Consider the following 21,898-nt stretch of genomic DNA (forward strand, 5'->3'; position numbering starts at 1 on the left):
GTGTGGTAGCAGTCCAGATGCAGAAAAGTGGGTGGATCTGAGATGTGTGTGGTGGCAGGGAACAGGAATTGTGCGTGGCTTGGATATGGAGTGAAGAGAAAGAGAAACGGGTAACACCTACATTTGTTTTTTGCTTGAGCTACAAGTTCGATCATTTACTACTTGCAATTCAAAACCTTTTACATATAGTAGTGATGGAGAAGGTAAGTGGAGGAAGACTTTGGGGAGAAAAAATAATTCTGTTTTGGACAGTTAAGACACAAGGGCCTTTGGACATGCGAGTGGAAATGTAGTTGTTGGACTGATTAGTCTGGAAAGAGAGTCTGGCTAGAGGGACTCTGGGATCACCGGCATGTGGATACTTAAAACTCGCGTGTGTAAGGTTCGGATTCCGGTATACTACACAGAAGACAATGATGGCTTCAGTTTTCAAAGATTGCATAGGCAGGTGGTCCATGGCTGGTGTGACAGCAGTTCCGTGGTCATCAGGGACAGGGTTCCTTTGTCGCGCCCTCCTGCCCTCCTTGGCATGCTGCCTCCTGCCTGGGATGGCTCTTTCCCTTCCCGCTGTCACTTGCTTATTCTAGCCAAGTGGGAAATGTGGAGGAGGAAGAAAGGCACACCGTCCTTAAAGCTCCTTCCTAGAAGTTGCACGCAACACATCTGTTATGTTCTATTCATCAGCTCTTAGTCAAGGACCACATTTACCTGGAGGGAAAGATGCTGTAGTCTTCATTGAGGTATTTGTGTGCCTAGCTACAACTCAGCCTTTATCAGTAAATTAAAGGAGTGAAATGATGTCTAATTCCTTCTCCAGCCAGAGAGGTGATGCTATTCCTTTGAGGCTCCCAGTAACATCTCTGTTGTTAAATTTAATGGAGTTTTTAAAAATTTGTTTCATGTTTTACTCATAGTATCTCCCTTGTTAGTTTCCTTACTTTACCTTGTTAGTCTCCTATAATTTCTCTTTACCTAAAGTCAGTGTTTCAGTTATAATATGACCAGCATCATAACCCCAAAAGCCCTTTTAAATTAAAACTAACAAGCTGACCCTGAAATTATAGGAAAGCCTGAAGCACCTAAACGAATCCGTCTTGAAATGGAGGAGGAATCTGGAAAATTTATACTGTCTGGTATCATAATTTACTATAAAACTGAGATAATCAAGACAGTGTGGTATTTACATGAGGATAGGCAGATTGTTAAATGGAATGGACTAGAGAATCCAATCCATACTTGCATAGACAATTTCTGAACACGACACTGAGTCAGTTCAGTGGGGAACAGAAAGTTATTTCAACAAGTGATGCCGACTGTTGGATACCCGTATAGTAAAAAAACCTCCGCTTCTATCTTAGCCAATACCTAACAGTTAACTTGAGAAAATCATAAACCTAAATGTAAAAGCTAAAAATATCTTTTAGACAAAATCATGAGCAAACATGTAATTTTGAGATAAGCAACCAGGACCAGGACCCAGGGTGCAGTAACCATAAAAGAAAAAAACTGGTGAAAGAAACATCATCAAAATTACAGCTTCCGGGGCCGGCGTCGTGGCACACCAGGTCGAGCCACCCCTTGCCACGCCGGCATTCCTTTTTGGAGCACCGGTTTGAATCCCTGCTGCTGAGCCTCTAATCTAGCTCCCTGCTAATGCTCCTGGGAAAATGGCTCAAGTACGCAGGCTCCTGCCGTGCACGTTGGAGATCCAGATGGACCTCTCGTCTTCTGACTTTGGCCTGGTGCAGCCCCCGCTGTTACAGCCATCTGGGGAGTGAGCCAGTGAGTGGAAGATCTCCTGCTCTTTGTCTCTCCCTTTCCTATCGCTCTGCCTTGCAAATAAATCTTAAAAAGGTAAGACTTCTGTTCCATTGATAGATACTTTTAAGAAAATGAACAGGCAAATCACACATGGAGAGAATCTTCCCAGTATGTTAGTGTGTGTATCTGATAAAGGATTTGTTTCTAGGTTGTAAAGAACTAGTAACTCATTAAAAAATACATTTTATAAATTGGGTAAAAGATGTAACAGATAATTCACACAAAAAATAGCTACGATGCATTTGAAAACACTCAGTGTAATTTTCAGGGAATTGCAAAAGAAAACCACATTGAGATAACATGTACCCAACAAGGCAACATGAGACAGGCCAGTAGCATCAAGTATTGGCAAGGACATGGAGCATCTGCACCTCTTCTACTCCATTATTCCTGTTTGTAAAATAGTGCAATTGTATTAGAAAAATATTTATCAGTATCTTAGAAAGTTGAATGTGAGGTTGGCGCTCTGACATAGCGGATAAGCTGCCACCTGCAGCACCAGCATCCCATATGGGCACCGGGTCACTTTCTGGCTGCTCTACTTGCCCTCCAGCTCCCTGCTAATGGCCTGGGAAAGCAACAGAGGATGGCCCAAGGGCTTGGATCCCTGCACCTACCTGGGTGACCAGGAGAAGCTCCTGACTTCACCTGGCCCAGCTCTGGTCGTTGTAGCCATTTGGGGAGTGAACCAGTGGATGGAAGATCTCCCTGTCTCTCTCTATCCCTCTCTGTAACTTTGCCTTCCAAATAAAATCTTTAAAAAATATGTTGAATGTATATCTGTTCTGTGAGTTGGCAGTTCTACCCCTCAGTATATAATAAGAAATGAAAGCAAGATTTTATCAGAATGCTCATAGCTGCTTATGATAACCTATGATTGTTATATAGAAAAAGGGGCTTTGCAGATAGATTTGATATTACAAACATTAAATAGGGAGATTATTTTGCAGTACCTGGAAGAGCCTAGTACAGTTACATGGGCCCTCAAAAGTGGAAAAAGAAAGCAAAGGAGTCAGAGATGTGGCAGCGTGAGAAAGATAAGCGCTTGGCAGCTCTGAGGTTAAGGCGTTACCTGCAAAGACCAGAGGGAGGCCTCCAGGAGCTGGGGTGGCTCCCAGATAACCAGTGGGGAAATGAAGACTTCAGTCCTGCAGCCCAAAGAAACTGAGTTCTGCCAGTAACTTGAAGGGACAGAGCTCTGCCTACAACCTGAAGGAGCCTGTAAGTGGCTTCACCTCCAGAACTTTTAGTAAGGGGCCCCAGGACTCGGGCCATCTTCTGCTTTCCCAGGCCGTAGCAGAGAGCTGGAACAAATGCATGATTTCAGAAGTAATTGACTTAGTGGCGTATTATCAAGCAAATGCAGTATATGAAAATTAAGTTGTAATTCTAACACACCCATGGTGTAAAACAAAACACTATTAAATATTTGATGATACTAAGGAGTTATATGTATCTGAAGGGCCCAGTGCTGGGTTTTGTTTTCCTTTTTTTTTTTTTTTTCCAAAAAAGGTATTTATTAAAGTATCTATGTTTCTTTTGCTGCTTTCCCAGGTGTATTAGCAGGGAGCTGGATCAGAAGTGGAGCAGTTGGGACTTGAACTGGCACCCGTATGGGATGCCAGCACTGCAGGCTGCAGCTTTTACCCACTATGCCACAGCATATATATATATATATATTTAAATTTATTTGAAAAACAGAGTTTCACAGAGTGGTAGAGAGAGGAGCCAGGAGCTTCTTCTGGGTCTCCTATGTGGGTGCAGGGGTCCAAGTACTTGGGCCATCTTCTACTGCTTTCCCAGACATATTAGCAGGGAGCTGGATAGGAAGTGGAGCAGCTGGGACTCGAACCCGCGACCATATGGGATGCTGGCACTGCAGGGTGTGGCTTTTACCTGCTGCGCCACAGCACCGGCCCCGAACACTGGTATTTAAGGGCAGACCACAGAGCCCACCATAACCTCAAAAAGGGCAGGGGGCTCTGCTGCCTGTCCCTGTGACAGGTGTCTGAGTGAGTAGTGGGGAGGAGCAAGCAGATGTGAGAACGACGCTGGAAGGCAGGTGACAGTAGGAGCTAGAGGGAGTGGTCCAGTGCTCAGACAGAGCAGGTGATGCTGAGAGGGAGTGGACCGCGGGTGCTGGGGGAGACCTGGGTCCTGCGGAGGGAGGTGGACAGGAGGGGGTAACAGCAGCCCCAGGGCTGAGGGAGAGTTATTTTTCTTTGTTTTTGATGGAAAAACATTGGACAACCAGCATTTTTGCCCAGAAAGAGGGCGTGTGTGGAGATTAAGAAAAGATCTTTAATGACTTGAAGTCCCCGTGGGAGTGAAAAGGTGGAATCTGGAAGGTCGACGGGGGCTTTCCCACGCAGGAAGGGATAATCCCTTTTCCCAAAGCTGAGAGCGGAGCAGGTGAAGATCCACGTAGAGCTGGTGCGGGCGGCACAGGAAGAGGCACGTTTGTGGGCCAGCGCAGCCTTCCCCTGGGGTTAGAAGCCTGGGCCTGGCTGCCTCACTTGCCACGGCCCTTCCAGTGGAGAGAGTGCCACAGTTGCCGGTTCAGGGTCGTGAGGGAACGCCGGCTGTAGTCCGGAAGTGCTTCTGCATACGCGCAGTAGCCAGCTTTTCGTCCCGGGGAGGGAAAGGTTTGTTTCAGCCCACCGTTTGGAGGTTGCGGCTCAGCGTCCGGTGACCCCACAGCCTCCTGTCTGGTGGAAGCCCAGCATGGTGGTCCCAGAGGCAGAGAGAAGCCAGGCCTGACTTGAACCCCATTAATAAGCAAGGCTCTCAGGAGCTCCGCCCTCTGAGGGCACACCCCAGTCGACCTAAAGACCTCCGTGTGCCCCACCTCCTAGCCACTGCAATTAGACCAGGCTCCACCCACAATCCATGAAGCATTAGCATGAAGACATCAGAGTGTAGACAGCCGCATGTACCCTTAAGAGTAAGCGTTTCTGATAAATAATGAGATTGCAGAGAAAACTGCCTCATTTCTAAGATACCAGTAATCTAAAGTGGTTTCTCATTTCAAATAGTTTCCACGTTAATACCTAGCCTGGTATTTGCAATTTTGTGTTCTAGTTTGTTAATAAGCTCTCTGCCCTGCTAAACTAAAGAATAACAATTCAAGTTCTTGTTTTGGCCTTGAGTATAGGTATGGGGGCAGGGTGAGGACGTCATAGTCTTCGTATCTGGAGTGCAGTGAGGCACAGGATGATCTGAGAGGGCTGGAGGCAGGGCGGGAGGCCTGGAGGATGTGTGGATTGTTCAGAAGAGAGCGCGCTGACCAGGGACAGCAGAAAAGCTTAGGGCCAGCTCTGGATTGTCGTGCCCACTGCCTCCCTGCCGCCGTTGTGTAGGAGCAGAGAACACACATTTCAGGTGGGGGGTGCAGGATAAGGAGAGGGCTGGTGTTGAGGAGCCAGCAGAGGGCGTCTGATGGGCTGCACTGGCGTCGAGGCAGGTGGGGAGCCAGCATAGCCACCGAATGGCTGTGCACTCTGGGAAGAGCAAGGGAGCAAGGCTTGGGGTGACGGGAGAGCAGGTGAACTAGAAATAAGTTTCAGAGAGCTGAGCGCTGGAGAGTTCAAAATGGAGCGTTTTATTCTAGAGAACGTTGCCAAGGCCAGCGCTGCTACGCGAGGGAGTAAGATGGGGTGGGGGGAAGGGTGCTCGGATTTCTACTCAGGACTTCGGGGAGGGAAGTCTAATGGGAGGAGATGAGTTTAAGTTAATCCAAAACAGGTTTGTTGGCCAAAGCAATTGTCCTGAAGAATACCTGTGTGTACAGCTGGCTCTTTGTAGTAGATGTGAAGGCTGAAAGAAGCAGCAGGTACTTTTGCTCTGCATTTTTAGTGCCATTTTCATGAACTAAAACACAAATCTGTACATTAGCTCTGCTCTGGTTCTCAGAGCACCTGCCTCGTTTGTTAAGGTATGCACATCATTTTTTTAAAAAGATTGATTCATTCAAAAGGTAGTTAGAAGGAGAGACAGAGAAATCTTCTATTCACTGGTTCACTCCTCAGATGGCTACAATAGCCAGGTCTGGGCCAGGCAAAAGCCAGAAATTCCATGTGGGTCTCCCACATGGGTGGCAAGGGCTCAAGGGCTTGGGCCATCTTCCACTGCTTTGCATTCACAGGGAGCTGGATCAGAGGTGGAGCAGCTGGGACATGAACCGGCCCTTTATAAAGGCTGCCAGCATCACAGGTGTCGGTTTAAGCTGCTGAGCCCATTTTTGCCATTATCTGTGTCTCATAGAGAAGTGGTAATAAATAACCCATGAAACAAATGAGAAAATAAGAAACAATGACCTTTAAAACAATGTTGCTTAAATTAGTTTGATTAGTCACCAATCTGTGTTAAGAGTCACAGATAAGAAACAGTTGAAACCTTTTTCTTTAGTGTTATCTCTACAAACATTTCTTTTTTTTTTTAAACATGTCTTACTCCTGTATAGCAAGTAATTTCCCCCTAATCTCTAGGCTGCTGCAAGTTTTGTTTTTCTGGAAGTTTCTAATAAGTTGAACCGAGGCATCATGTCTCACCTGAGTCCCTCCGGCACCTTCTGTTCCTTTATAACAGCAACAACAGAGAAGTCTCCAAAGTACTGACGGGTTCTAGAATGCTGAGTTGTTCTAGAAGTGACTGCATCATATTCAGATCAGCTTAACTCACTGGTGAATCATTGGCCAACAGTTCTCCTCCCTTGATAGGATGCCAACAGTTGACAATTAAATTTCAAAGACTGACGCACAATTGGGTAACACCTTGAAGGAGCCAGAGAAAAGCTGAGCACGTCTATGGATTCTAAGTATATCTCCCCTTTGCAGCTGCGTTTCTGCAGGGCCTCTGTCATCAGACATAAATATGCATAGATATATTTAAAGATTTATTCATTTATTTGAAAGAGTTACAGAGAGAGAGATCTTCCCTCCCCAGATGGTTCACTCCCTAGATGGCTTTAATAGTGAGGGGGCTGGGCCAAGCCCAGCTGGGAGCCAGGAGCTGCTTCTGGGTCTCGCATAGGGGTGGCAGGGGCCCAGGCACTTGGGCCATCTTCTGCAACTTTTCCAAGGCCATTAGCAGGGAGCTGAATGGGAAGTGGAGCAGTTGGGGCACAAACAGACACCCACATAGGATCCAGTGTTGCAGGCAGTGGCTTTATCCGCTACGTCACTAAACCAGCTGCTGCTCATTTAATCTTCAAATGTCATTTTGCTCTGGTTAATTATTTGTATTTTCTTATTTCCTACTAATCACTTCACAGTATAGGCTGAAGAATAATCAAAGTACTAACACAGTATTATTCTAATAAGTCTCATTGCTGAGAGAGCACACACCATCCTCTGGTTCACTCCTCCAAATGCCTCAGTGTTGGAGGGACCAAAGCTGGGAACTGGGGACTCAATCCAGAACTCCCACGTGGGTGGCAGGAACCCTACTACTTGAGCCATTGCTTTTGGCTCCCAGCGTCTGCGTTAGCAGGAGCTGGAATTGGGAGCCAGAGCTGGGAATCGAACCCAGGTACTCCAGTGTGACTGGTGCCTGAACTGCTGGACCAAGTGCCCACCCTGTTTTCATTTTTTAAGGAAGAAATATTTTTTAGTTGGAAAGATATTTCCTGATACTGAGAAATCGAACCCTGGGGACAATCTGCTCTGATGGCAACATGTTCTTAGAGTTGAAAGAAATGTTTTTAATGAGATGCTAAATCTGTACAATGGTTCTACCTACACAGAATGTCCCTGGCCGCCTACTGTGTCATCTGTTGCCGAAGAATAGGCACGTCTGCTGCCTCTCCGCAGAGTCTCGCGCGCTGGAGAGAGATCCGTGAGTGCACTTGGAGCAGAGACGTTTCTTGTAGAAACAGTGATGGGATGATGGCGGTTCCAGAGGGAGCCACAGAACTCTCTTCACCCGTGAGAAGTCTCCTGCTTGTCTGTCTTCCTTGACTGATGGTCTGCCCTGAACTTGTAGACCCAGACCCTTACACACTATTTTCTTGGAAATTCTTTTCCATCCCTTACTCTCCCTGTTAAATTCTTGTTCCTCCTTCTACACTAAATATCACCGCATTCTCATCTGTAAAACAAGGGACCGGCATGTGTATGAGGTCCTAGGAATGCCGTGGTGAGCAAGGGGGAGGTTGTCCCTGGCCATTGAGGCTGGGAGCTGCTCTGGTGTCCTCTGCACACTGGCCTTGCCCCTCCCAGCCAGCTTTCCCTGACACCCTGGGCCTGGTTCTGTGCGTCCCTTGTCATTCCAGAGTCAGTGCAGAACTTGGCTAGCCGTCTGACTCCCCCCATAGACCATAAGCCTGGTAATGTTTACTGTTACATCCTATTGTTTGTTCTTTTTTTTTTTTTAAAGGATTGATTTATTTATTTGAAAGAGTTACACAGAGAAGGAGAGGCAGAGAGAGAGAGAGAGAGAGAGAGAGAGGTCTTCCATCCGCTGGTTCACTCCCCAATTGGCCACTATGGCTGGATCTGTGCCCATCCAAAGCCAGGAGCTTCTTCCAGGTCTCCCATGCGAATGCAGGGGCCTAAGAACTTGGGCCATCTTCTGCTTTCCCAGGCCACATCAGAGAGCTGGATCGGAAGAGGAGCAGCTGGGACTAGAACCAGCGCCCATATGGGATGCCAGCACTGCAGATGGTGGCATTTCCCTGCTGCGCCACAGTGCCAGCCCCTCCCTTTTCATTTTTAAGACCGATCTGTTTTTTGGACAAGTCCTTGTCATGTACAAAATTCTGCTTCTGTGTTTTAAATACTAAAAGAGAAGTGGAGATGGAGAAGGGAGCTTTCCTCTTACTTGTAACAAAGCAAACTCAGGGGTGATGAATTTACCTTAGGGTAGGAGAAAAGGCCGTGAGGCTGTGTTCTGTTCCAGTGCCCACTGAAAGAGAGACAGCGAGTGACGGATGCAGAGAAGGAAACCAACTGGGTGCTCTCTGGGCCTCAGGGTGGGGCGGGGGCAGAAGTTCAGAAAGCCACCTCGGAGGAAGCATGTCCCAGAGGATTTGCACAGCTCAGAAGCTCTGCGTGTCACAGCCCCTGCAGACCTGGAACTGGCCTCTCCCCCACCTGGAGCCACCACGAAGGTCCCAGGCCCTGACGGCCAGGGAGTGGGTCGGGGAGGGTTCCTCAGCCCCCAGTCAGGAGTGCAGCTGTCTGCTTGGCGGCCAGAGTTGAGGCTCTGAATCAAGGCCTACTTCTGTCTGTCCCACACGGTACAGGTGAAATAGGTTTTGGGGGCGGCCACAGGACCTGACCAGCGTGGGCAACATATCAGTGGAGGCAGGGCCCAGCCCCTACAGCAGAAGCTGGGCGACAGCAGCGTGAGTCAGAACCTAACGTGAAGTCGCAGGGAGACGGCTGAGGGAGGACGAGGCTGGGGGCCACTCTGAGGCTTTGTCCTCATTCGGGGAAGGCTCCCTCCCTGAAGATGTCCTCTTCTCTAGGGGTGGTTGACTGCACCCGCATTGCACAGCTAGCCGTAGCTGCAGAGGCACCTGGGAATTTGAATACTTTTAAATATCATCAGGTTGTGTTAGTGTGGACTAAGGGGCATGTGGATTGCAGGCCATTAGCACTGTCTGCCAGTAGGACTTTTTTTTTTTTTTTAACGTAAAAAAAGTTTTCCAAGTTCCAAACAAAAATTTGTGAATAAACTTGTAACCTGTATTTTAAATGGGCCTACCTATGTATGGCACTGAGCCACCAATTATAATTTCTGTGGGTGTTGCCATTTTGTATACTCACTTAACAAATTCTGCAATATAGTGTCAGTAGTGATAGGGAGATTCCTCTCCCAACCTCCGTTCCTTTATCCCATTGATTGCTAACTACAAGGAGTAAGGGGGAAGTGAGCTTCCTGGATATAGTATTCCATGGAGGTGCTATAGTCCTGATGATACCAGAAACGGACCAGAGCCCAGGGTCTCTAGTGATCTGGTGGGGGATGGCACAGCAGAACAGGAGCTGGAGGAAGGAGAGGATGAGGGTGAAATGCCATAAATGCAGGTTATATTTTTGTGCCCAGTGCTTACTGATTGATTTGTTTGTGCCTGGGGATAGGAAAGCATGAACTGATAGCAATTGATTGTATTAATAGAGAAACACCAGTCACTCCTTGTCCAGTGACATGTGAATTAGTGAGAGGCTTACCCCATGTCCCTTTCCTGTCTAAAAATGTAACTCGCCACACTGACTTTTTTCCTTTCTTTTTGAAGGAAATATTATAAAGTTTACTGGATCACTTATTTTAGGGTAAGTGTCAACCGTGGACTCGGCATTGGTTTCTGACTCCCACTGTGTGGCTTCTCCAAGGAAGTGGTCTGCAGGTAGTGGGGGTAGTCAGAGGGTGCAGCTTTTGTCATCAGACGGACGGACGTAATCTCTGCGTCTGCCACTCACTGTTACCCCGCTCCAGTTGCTTTGCCTCCTGAGGAGTGAGTTCTGTTGGGTCTGCGCGTGCAGTGGAGACACTGCCCACCTGGCCCTGTCGCTGCGAGGAAGGCACCTGGAACACACCTCGCCGGCGTTCAGCGAGCCTCTCCACTCCTCCAGGCACGTCGTGTGTCCGGCTGTAGAGTGGCCAAGGAGGTCAGACGTGACTATAGTCAAAATTATTTTGGGGGTTTCTTCAATTACTATGAAGCTGTCCTTGAGGGACACTGAGGCTGACCGGGGAAAGTCACAGCCAGCATCTGCCGTCCCCGGTGCCGTCAGAGGCGCGTACTCCATGCGGCAGCTGGCGTCTGCCGTCCCCGGCGCTGTTAGAGGCGTGCACTCCGAGCTTCCAGGGAGCCTCTTCTGCACGTGGTTTCTCGCTCTCTTTTCCTTCTTGGGAAGAAATATATGTCCAATATGTCTGATATGATTATACTGAATTTGCTAGTGCTTTTTCCATGCATATAAATATACAATCAGTGTTTAGATGCTAAAGTGATGAAGATTATGTTTGACATTTTATGCAAATATATCCATTTCTCCATGACTTTGTAATGAAAGGCAAAGCAGATTATGTTTTTATGACCCATTCCAGGCAAGAGATAAATGTGTGCCTTTTTCTGTAATGCGATTTCTTTGTTTAGATCACAGTTACATTCAGGAATTTAGTAAAAATTGGTCACATAATTTTAGTAAAGACCTTCGTCTCCCGTGGAAAGCCCCGTACAAGTCCTGACCACATTCACTCTGGCTGCTCAGCGGACCTGCAGGCAGTAGAGGATTCTGTTCTGCCTGCTCTGGGTGCCTCGGGAGCCTGCCAGGCTCTGACCCCTCTTGCTTGCTTGCTTTAGGGTGGAAACCCCCGACCAGAGAAGGCATGGGATGACTGATTTTGCTGAGTTCTGAGTCCAGATGGAATGCAACATTTGTGTCTGGATGTAGGGAGCGTGTATGTCAGTCTGATTAGGAAAAAAATGTCATTTGACGGGATACAACAAACAATTTTGTATTTCACATTTAAAAATTGACTTTAGGTATAGATTTTTTTTTTTTTTTTGACAGGCAGAGTGGACAGTGAGAGAGAGAGACAGAGAGAAAGGTCTTCCTTTTGCCATTGGTTCACCCTCCAATGGCCGCCGTGTGCCGGCATGCTGTGGCCGGCACACGGTGCTGATCCGATGGCAGGAGCCAGGTGCTTCTCCTGGTCTCCCATGGGGTGCAGGGCCCAAGTACTTGGGCCATCCTCCACTGCACTCCCTGGCCACAACAGAGAGCTGGCCTGGAAGAGGGGCAACCGGGACAGAATCTGGTGCCCTGACCGGGACTAGAACCTGGTGTGCTGGCGCCGCAAGGCGGAGGATTAGCCTATTGAGCTGCGGCACCGGCCTAGGTACAGATCTTAAGAAAGAAACTTTAATTTGCTGGTGATGGGAGTATGAATTGGCTAATCTTAAAAAAAAAAAAAAGTTGGCATTATCTGGTAATTCTGAACAGTATGTAGAGAGTCAAAAATTATGTGATCTACCTCTGGATACGTGCCTTAGAGGAGCATACATGTGTCCACAGTATAAATGTGTGAGATGTGTTACAGCAAGCCAGAAATGTCCTAACCACCCATCTGCAATAGAGGGGGATAACTACGTCGTGGTCTGTCTCTACAATGGATAAAACACATGTGTGTGGAGTTACGGATGCAGGAACTGTGTTTATATGCAGCAGCCTGGATGAATCACCAAAAAGTCAGGCTGAGCGGAAGATAATGTTCAGTGTGGTTTCATGCAGACAGAATTCAGAGACAGGCAAAAGTGAACTCTGGTGCTGAAAGACCCGTATATAGGTGGTAACGTTGTAGAAAAAAGAACAAGAATATTAGCATAATAAAAATCAGAATAATCACCTATGGAGAAAAGAGAGTAGATGGGAAGTGGGGACGAACACTCAGTGGGCTTTGGCCTCCTGTTAATGTTCTTGTTCTTGCCTGGATCTGATTATGCAGATATTTAATATTCACTGAGCTGAAGTGTGTGTGTGTGTGTGTGTGTGTGTATGCACATTACTGCATATACTCATGCTCCCAGCTAAAAGGAAAGATGTTCCCTGTAAGAAGCTCAATAATGAGGAGTAGCTCTTGGGTTGCATTTAGATCATGTGTTTTTGATGACTTTTTTGTTTCTTTTTAAGAGGTTCTTTGTTTCTTACATACGAAGTTCTGGCCTTGAAGAAGTCTTTGACGTTAGACACACAAGTGGTAGAGAGAGAAAAGATGAAGTCGTATATATATGTGCACGGAGTCTCTTTAGATAAAAGAGAAAACCATGGTAAGTTTATTGCAGAGTGATCCCATTTTTGTGGAATTGGAAGCTAGTTTGTGAATTTTAAAATGAGTCTATTTAAAACATAGTATTAATTAGATACATTCAGCTAACTCTAAGAATCATCAAGCCTTATAAGAAGCAAGTTCCTAAAGAATTATTGAAGACCAAGTGTTTCAGGCTTCCATATTTTACCCAGGTTGGTCCTTCTCCAGAATTAAATGAAGTGAAGACTAGCTGGCGGTTACGGCCTGACCTGAATCCCACCTTAGTGAGCCTGCCAGTTCAGAGCCTGCCTGTCACTTTGGCAGGTACAGAAACATCACAGTGAGCTGGGAGATGTTTCTGTTTAAATAGATTTATTTATGCAAACCAGTCTCATGAGGTGGATTCATAAATATGCATGCCAGCTTACCTACCACCTGTTACAAAGACTAGAAAACCTGTCTTTACTACTAGCTGGCCCGTTCTCCTTCTCGGTCACCGGAGGCCTCGTTAGTAATCACACGGATGCTTGGTGAGCAGAGGGGTCATTTTCAGATTTGGGCTGCTGGTGAGTCACCACTCTCGACTACAGCTGCCTGTTCCTACACTGTTGGCCAGAATGTGCCCGTTAGCACGGTGTGTTCCCCACGCGGGGCAGGCTGTGCCCTTCCCCTCTCTGGGAGCTGTGTCCGTCACCATCCTGTCGCTGTTTGATATTACATCACCCTCCTGTATTTCTGTAAGCTTCTATGCTGTGTCCCAGTTTCAGTTACATAGATGATCATTGGAGCCTGCGCTCTATGTGCTGAGGGCTAATTTCTTTAGGGAGGCGTCTCCAAATTTCAGTCCAAGATGGACTGTATATAAGGGACGTTTACCTGGATGCTGCTAGTGCTGTGTTGTGGGGGAGAATTTTTCCAGCTTTGGTTAGTGTTACTGTGTTATTTTTACTTTTTCCCTGCTTGGAGAGCAATCTTATTTTGAAGAGCAATCTTATTTTGAAGAGCTCTGTGTTCCTTTAATGGCTTAGTTGCCTTGATAATGATAATAAAAAGCCAAAGATACTATTTTATATGTTTTCTGTGAACACTTTTCTCATTGAAGTATCAGAGCATAGCATTAACGGCACGCGCTGGGTTTTATGTAAGTTTGTGATCATTTCAGGGTTTGCCTATGAGGCAAGAAAAGAAGTCCATAAAGCAGTGAGGAAAGTCCTGGCAGCGTCAGCCAAGATATTCCGGAGCCCATTTGCTGGTGAGTCTTAAATGTCAAACTTCGAGTGACTTGGAATCCTCTAGTCATCTGAAAGCCATTGAATGATCAACCCGAGATTTTTTTTTAAATCTCTTATGCTAATATTTTTGTAGCCGTGGAAAACTGAATCACACGATTCTTTTGGTAATATTTAATTTTAGGCTGTGTTTGATTTCAGGGTCTACTCCTTTGGATAGCTTTCATGGGTGCGGTATTGTCAGAGTTAAATAAATACTGAGCGATTCAGTATACACTGTGCTCTCATGAGTGTTTCAGAATTTCAGATTTGTTAGGAAATCGCTCCTTTTCATAATGAGACTATTATGTCAAAAAATGCATATTACACAATGAGGCAAGTCTGTGGACGAGCTGGCCTTATCTTTTTTTAAAAAGTTGGCATCATGAAGAAAAAAGGTAGAAAAGTGTCCTAGACTTAAAACAGACTAAAGACATTTTGTTAAAGCCCCATTTTAAGAACAGCTTTAAAGATATTTTTGGGGGAAATTTGAAAATGGAGTTAGACTCGATGATTTTAGAAGATTTAATAGCGTTCTTGGGAGAGATAATAATATGGTTATGTGAGAGAATGTAGGCTCGTTCTTAGGAGCTGCCAGATTGGACTATGAAAGGGTAAAATGTCATTCCATCTGCAGCTTCCTCTAAGTAGTTTCGGGGAAAAAGATGCATGCAGACAGGTGCAGCAGATATGGCAAAGTTGTGGCACTCAGTCTAGGCATGTGGATGTTAATAAATACAAAGTTTTAGGACAACAAAGAGAAAAAAGTGACCATGTAATGGAAGGCACTGTAAAATTCATGATCCCTATAACCAAGTAACGTGACTGAACTGAGGGCAAGATGTGAGTCATCAACACCTGTGTCCAGGCAGAACCCTCCTATTATCAATTTCGAGTACTTGTAAATGACCAGTGAAGATGCTATCTTGACTGGTCACGTGGCCGTGGTGTTTGACTTTGCTGTGTTCTCTTTGCCAAGACCCTTTCAGCACGGTTGATGTGGAAGATCACGAGTGTGCCGTGTGGCTACTCCTGAGGAAGAGCCGGTCGGGCGACAGAACCGCGCGACTGGAGGCCGTGCAGGAGATGTCGGGGGCCCACCACTGGCAAGGTAACGGGAGCGGCTGGGGCCCGGCCTGCCAGCAGCTAGCTCTTGCTTTTCCTCTCTCTGTTGGAGACGTCTCTTTACTTGAAAGGCAGAGAGGCAGAGAGAGATCTTCTGTTCGCCAGTTCACTCCCCAAACGCCAGTAACAGCTGAGCCTGAGCCAGGCTGGAGCCAGGAGCCAGGAACTCTATCCTCATCTCCCACATGTGTGACAGGAACCCAGGTACCTGGGCTGTGATCTGCCTCCCAGGCACATCAGCAGGATCAGAACAGAGTTGTCAGGTCTTGAACTAGCACTCTGATACAGGATGCAGGCCTCCCAAGCCACAGCTTAACCTGCCGTGGCACAGTGCCCTCCCCTAGCTCTTGATTTCTGACATGAAATAGAAAGGGATGAGGATTAGCCTAGTGAGCCGTGGCGCCGGCCAGCAGAATAATCTTGAAAAATGTATGAATGATAGAAATAGTATATTCTCAAAGGCTTCAAAATCAGACCTCTGCCTCCATACACATAAACTCATTCATTGTTTGGTGGCTAAAGTAACAGTAATGTAGTGTTAGAATTAGTTCCCTTAATGGTGGTAGAGATTTAAATTAAATTCTTTTTGGAAATATGCCTTCCAGGGTTCCATTCCAGACTTATGCATTGGAATACCAGGGGAGAAAGAGTCCTGGAATGCAGATTTTGGAAAAGTTCCCCTCTTGATCCTAAAGTACTCACCCAGGTTATGAGCTGTAACTCTTCAGAATATCTGTGTCAGTGGTTGGAATTTTGTTTTTTTTCTAAATTAATCTTTATTTCTTTATTTTCATTTTATTTAAAAGGCAGAGAGACAGAAAGAGAGAGGGAGACAGAGAGAGAGATCCTTCATCCACTGGTTTGCTCCTCAGTTGCCTACAACAGCCAGGGCTGGGCCAGGCTGAAGCCAGGAGCCTGCAGCTCAAGTCAGGTCTCCCCCATGAGTGGCCAGGACTTGAGCTATCTGAGCCATCATCTGCTTCCTCCCAGGGTGGGCTTTAGCAGGAAACTGGAATCAAAGGAGCCAGGTCTTGATTCCAGGCAGTCCTATATGTGGTGCGGGTATCCCAAACAGTGCATTAACCACTGCACCAGGTACCCACTCCTGAAGTTTTGTTTTCAATATTTAAAGAATGGTATGCTTAAGTCAGAGTATACCACGTGGAGACCCAGGCTGGAATTTCATGGCCGTTACAGAATCCCAAAGCACCAGCCATCACCAGACAGTAGATTTAAATATAACCTATGGTGTTTTGAATTGTGATCTAAACAGTTTCTGAATGTTGGAATTATAAAAAGGAAGAATTCCCCTAGGGGCCATCATTGTGGCACAGCGGGTTTAGCTGCCGCCTGTGATGCCAGCATCCCCTGTGAGCGTTCTTTCAAGTTCCTGCTGCTCCACTTCTTCTTCTTCTTCTTTTTTTTTTTTAAGATTTTATTTATTTATTTGACAGGTAGAGTTACAGACAGTGAGAGGGAGAAACAGAGAGAAAGGTCTTCCCTCCGTTGGTTCACTCCCCAGAGGGCCACAGTGCCGATCTGAAGCCAAGAGCCAGCCACTTCTTCCTGGTCTCCCATGTTGGTGCAGGGGCCCAAGCACTTGGGCCATCTTCTACTGCTTTCCCAGGGCACAGCAGAGAGCTAGATTGGAAAAGGAGCAGCTGGGACTAGAACCAATGCCCATATGGGATGCCGGTGCCACAAGTGGAGGATTAACCTACCGCACCACAGCGCTGGCCCTCCACTTCTGATCCAGCTCCCTGATAATGCACCTGGGAAAGCAGCAGATGAAGGCCCAAGTGCTTAGGCATCTGCTACTCAAATGAGAGACTTGGTGGAGTTCCAGGCTCCTGGCTTAGGCCTAGCCCAGCCTTGGGTATTTCTGCCATTTGGGGAGTGAACCCAGAACGGAAGTTCAATTGATTGATCTCTCTTTCTTTCTCCTCCTCCCATAACTCTGCCTTTCAAATAAATAATAAATAAGTCTTTTTTTTTAAAGGGATAATTTGGGGCCAGCATTATAGGGCAAGGGATAAAGCCATGAGTGATGCCAGCATCAACTATGGGTGCAGGTTTGAGTCCTGACTGCTCCACTTCTGATCCAACTCTTTGCCACTGTGCCTGTGAAAGAAGTGGAAGACAGCCAAAGTGCCTGGGCCCCTGCAACCCATGTGGGAGACCCAGATGGAGCTCCTGGCTCCTAGCTTCAGGCTGGCCCAGCCCCGGCCACCGCAACCATTTGGGGAGTGAACCAGTGGTAGACAGTCTCCTTCTCTCTGTCTGTAACTCTGCCTTTCCAATAAATAAACAAATCTTTTTAAAAATGAAGAATTCATTGTGGCTAACCAGTTCTTAATTTGTGTTTCTATTTTTCCGAAAAGCTATACTGGGACCTGGTCCCTACGTAGATGCTGAGGCAGTTATGGCAGTGTTGGGTCTCTAGTTTTTAGGTGTTGCAAATTCAGCTGTAGTTTTGGAAAATAGCTGGGAGACTTTTGGATTTCATAATTGTGGAGCAGTTTGAAAATGAGAATGTTTTCTAGTAGTTTGCTTTTTTAATCCTGCAACAAGTGTAAACTGATTTCGGTGTTAACAAAAATATGGTTTTGTCATAGATTACCAGTATAGGATCATTGCGCAGGCCTGTGATCCAAGAACTCTTATTGGTTTGGCACGAAGCAAAGAGAGTGATCTTCGCTTTTTTCTCCCACCACCTCCCTTACCATCTTTAAAAGAAGTAAGTAAATAAATAATCTAGAGAGTGAAAAATAATATATCATCTTCACTTTGGGAATAAAGTAAAATTTCAAGAAGTAGCGGTTGCCGAGCAGGTACACTGAGGTGTAAACCTGAAGTCACAGTTTCCATGGGAAGACTGGGCTCCTTGGGGAGAGCCGTTAATTTTCTGAGCGTCACTGTACACCAGGGCGTGGATCGTCCTGCCACAGGCTGCGTAAGGCCTGTAAAATCATCTGGCCTGGCCCTGCCAAGGCAACCGCAGGTGGGACTTAAAATTCAGTGAATCTCTAGCAGGCTCATTTTTAAGTTGTTAATTTGTGTGGCCTGCACTATTGTAATAAATATCCAAGTGGCCCTTGGCAGAATAGAGGTTCCTCAACCCCAGTATGCCTTGGGTAGGTTCATGGTATATGAACTTCCATAAGCTGACCCTGTTCTAAGTTTGCTGTGCATCAAGTTTTCTCTCTCTTTTTTTTTTTTTTTTTACAGGCAGAGTGGACAGAGAGAGAGAGACAGAGAGAAAGGTCTTCCTTTTGCTGTTGGTTCACCCTCCAATGGCTGCCGCGGCCCTGGCGCGCTGCGGCCGGTGCACCGCGCTGATCCGATGGCAGGAGCCAGGTACTTATCCTGGTCTCCCATGGGGTGCAGGGCCCAAGCACTTGGGCCATCCTCCACTGCACTCCCTGGCCACAACAGAGAGCTGGCCTGGAAGAGGGGCAACCGGGACAGAATCTGGTGCCCTGACCGGGACTAGAACCTGGTGTGCCGGTGCCGCAAGGCAGAGGATTAGCCTAGTGAGCTGCGGCGCCGGCCGCATCAAGTTTTCTGTCCCTGAACACAGTTGACACTTTGGGTCAAATAGCACTTTGTTGTAAGAGGCAGTTCTGTGCCTTGTAGGATGTTGAGCAGCCAGCGGCACCCCCTTTAGTGACAGCCAAAGTATGTCTGCAGACACTGTTCGGTGTTTCCTGGGGGACCCGTGGGGCCTGGCTGACACCCACTGCCGTGGATCTAAAGCATGATTCTTCAACACTTTTCCTGGACTGGAGAGTGAAGCCGAATCTTCTGTTGGGTTGGTGCTTGTTCTTGTTTTCCACAGCAGTCGGCCAGCATTTTCTTCTTCGATGTTAGCAATGAACTCTGGGAAAAAGGAATGTATAAGATACAAATTACTGGAAAAAATGAAATAATAATAATGAGTTCTGGATTTAAAAAGCAATAGCTTTGGTTAGAAAGTGTAGTAATTCATTTTGAGTCGAAATGTCAGGAAGCCTACTTGAGGTGAAAACATTTTAAGTTACATTACGTCTTTCACATTGAAGTAGCAGACACGGAAGTAGAAAATTTTAATTGGAAGTACTGTTGTTTCAAGACTAAAAGCACTAACTGATGCGCATTTTTGCTTTGTTTCTGGGGGAATCTTGTGTGTACTGTTTGAGTTTTTTATGAAGACTTCTTTCCCCTTTGTTTCAGGATTCTTCCATTGAAGAAGAACTCAGGCAGTTGTTGGCTTCTCTTCCTCAGACGGATCTAGATGAGTGCATCCAGTATTTTACAGCCTTGGCTCTGAACGAGAGCAGTCAGAGTCTAGCAGCTCAGAAGGTTCGTTCATGGTCTCGTCACTCAGAGCTTCTGCCTGTGGTTGTGGGCCGTGCCCCGGGACAGGAGGTCACGGGGTGTGCAGCAGAGGTGCAGGCCGCCGCAAGAGCCCTTAACTCTGCTCAGGAGGTCATCTGTGGCTTCCCAGGAGTTTCTCTTAAATTGTACCTTGAAGGATGAATGGATCATAATCCTCAGGGTTTTACATACTGCTGATATGCAGTGATGCAGTCCCCAGCGTCACTAACTCCAGGACATTCGGCCATCTCCACAAGAAACCGTGCACTCATTAGCAGTCACTCCTCACTCCCCCGCCCCTTGGGCCCTAGGAACTCCTTATCTGTTCCCTGTCCCTGTGGATTTTCCTGTTGTGGACATTTCTCGTAAATGGAATCATCCAGTATGTGACTCTTGCATCTGACTTGTTTCGCTTAACATGATGTTTTCAGGATTGATCCATATTGTAGCATGTATCAGCGTTTCATTCCTTTCTATGGCCAAATATGCATTTCCTAGTACAGCACAGTATCAGTGTTTATGTAGAAGTTTTTGGGTAGACACAGGTTTTCTTTTTTTTTTTTTTGACAGGCAGAGTGGACAGTGAGAGAGAGAGACAGAGAGAAAGGTCTTCCTTTGCCGTTGGTTCACCCTCCAATGGCCGCCTTGGCCGGCGCGCTGCGGCCGGCGCACCGCGCTGATCCGATGGCAGGAGCCAGGAGCCAGGTGCTTTTCCTGGTCTCCCATGGGGTGCAGGGCCCAAGCACTTGGGCCATCCTCCACTGCACTCCCTGGCCACAGCAGAGGGCTGGCCTGGAAGAGGGGCAACCGGGACAGAATCCGGCGCCCCGACCGGGACTAGAACCCGGTGTGCCGGCGCCGCTAGGCGGAGGATTAGCCTAGTGAGCCGCGGCGCCGGCCCAAGACACAGGTTTTCAATTCTCAGGTATATACTTGGCAGTAGAGTTGCTGCCTGATGGAATCTCCCTATCTAGTTTTTTTGTTTGTTTGTTTGTTTTGACAGGTAGAGTTAGACAGTGAGAGAGAGACAGAGAGAAAGGTCTTCCTTTTGCCATAGGTTCACTCCCCAAAATGACTGCCATGGCCGGCGCGCTGCGCCGATCCGAAGCCAGGTGCTTCGGATCCTGGTCTTCCATGCGAGTGCAGGGCCCAAGCACCTGGGTCATCCACTGCACTCCCAGTCCACAGCGGAGAGCTGGACTGGAAGAGGAGCAACCAGGACAAAATCCGGCACCCTGACCGGGACTAGAACCCGGGGTACCGGCGCCGCAGGCGGAAGATTAGCCAAGTGAGCCACGACGCCGGTGCTATCTAGTTTTTTAAGTAACTTCCCAGCATCTCCACAGAGGCTGCACTGTTTTACCGTCTGAGGGTTCCAGCGTTTCCACTCCCTCAGCAGCACTTGCCGCCATCATCATCAGAGTCGTCGCCACCCCGTGTGTGTGTGTGTGTGTGTGTGTGTGTGTGTGAGGCGGCGCCTCCATTCCAGTTGATTTGCACTTCCCTGATGATTGGTGATGTGGACATCTTCTCAAGAGCATAGTGGCCACTCGTGTGTCTTATCTGGACAGATGTCTATCCAGATCCTTTGTGTGTTTTTGAATTGGGTTTCTTGTCTTTTTGTTGTTGAGTTGAAAGAGCTTCGTGTGTATGCTGCATTACAGATCCCTTATCAGCTACGTGATTGGCACATAGCTCCCGCCTTCTGTGGTTGTCTTTCAGTGCTCTTTGTGCCACAGACATTGGAATTTTGATTAAAGTCCTCTTCACGTGTGCTTTCCTTTTGCTGGCTTGTGCTGCGTGTGTTCTATCTAAGAAACCACAGCCTGGTACTCTGAGTAATTTCTTATCTGAATCTGGGCGCTTCCCTTCCCTTCTCTGCTCTCAGGCACACTGAAGCCACTTTCAGCAAGGCTCACGTCACAGTGTCAGCACGGCCAGGCCCAAGCTATTTATACACAAGCTCTTGTGGCCACAGCCATGTTCTGCCATGTCGTGTCCCACCGCAGCACTAATTTTTTTAATAGAAAATTTTATTTAATAAATATAAATTTCAGAAGTATAGCTTTTGGATCATGGCAGTTGTTCCCCCCATAACCACCCTCCCACCTGCAAGCCATCCCATCTCCTACTCCCTCTCCTATCCCATTCTTCATCAAGATTCATTTTCAATTATCTTTATATACAGAAGATCAACTTAGTACATACTAAGTAAAGATTTCAACCATTTGCACCCACACAGACACACAGAGTATGAAGTACTGTTTGAAGATTGGTTTTACCATTAATTCTCATAGTACAACACATTAAGGACAGAGATCCTGCATGGGGAGGAAGTGCACAGTGACTCCTGTTGTTGATTTAACAATTGACACTCTTATTTATGACGTCAGTGATCACCTGAGGCTCTTGTCATGAGCTGCCAAGGCTATGGAAGCCTCTTGAGTTCACAAACTCTGACCTTATTTAGACAAGGCCACAATCAAAGAGGAAGTTCTCTCCTCCCTTCAGAGAAAGGTACCTCCTTCTTTGATGGCCCCTTCTTTCCACCAGGATCTCACTCACAGATC

At 46.9% G+C, this 21,898-nt stretch overlaps 1 protein-coding gene across 5 annotated transcripts in view; it reads left to right on the forward strand.

The window, feature by feature from the left end:
- Positions 1-21,898, forward strand: part of SERAC1 (serine active site containing 1) — a 59,508-nt gene that overhangs the window by 2,249 nt on the left and 35,361 nt on the right. For 3 of the 5 annotated variants that reach the window (XR_016234454.1, XM_008263732.4, XM_089333588.1), the window contains exons 2-8: positions 7,565-7,656; positions 10,061-10,097; positions 12,462-12,598; positions 13,742-13,831; positions 14,827-14,958; positions 17,588-17,709; positions 19,185-19,313. Coding sequence is in view for 4 of the 5 variants with exons in the window: in XM_008263732.4 (XP_008261954.2) it covers positions 7,566-7,656; positions 10,061-10,097; positions 12,462-12,598; positions 13,742-13,831; positions 14,827-14,958; positions 17,588-17,709; positions 19,185-19,313 (738 nt within the window). In the remaining variant the exon portion in view is untranslated. Of the gene's footprint in view, positions 1-7,564; positions 7,746-10,060; positions 10,098-12,461; positions 12,599-13,741; positions 13,832-14,826; positions 14,959-17,587; positions 17,710-19,184; positions 19,314-21,898 lie in introns of all 5 variants that reach the window. The other 2 variants (XM_070073334.2, XM_089333589.1) reach the window with 2 other exon arrangements.

The sequence above is a fragment of the Oryctolagus cuniculus genome, chromosome 5 (assembly GCF_051225735.1).
Source record: "Oryctolagus cuniculus isolate XC-2025 breed Fujian yellow rabbit chromosome 5, ASM5122573v1, whole genome shotgun sequence".
Classification (NCBI taxonomy): Eukaryota; Metazoa; Chordata; class Mammalia; order Lagomorpha; family Leporidae; genus Oryctolagus; species Oryctolagus cuniculus.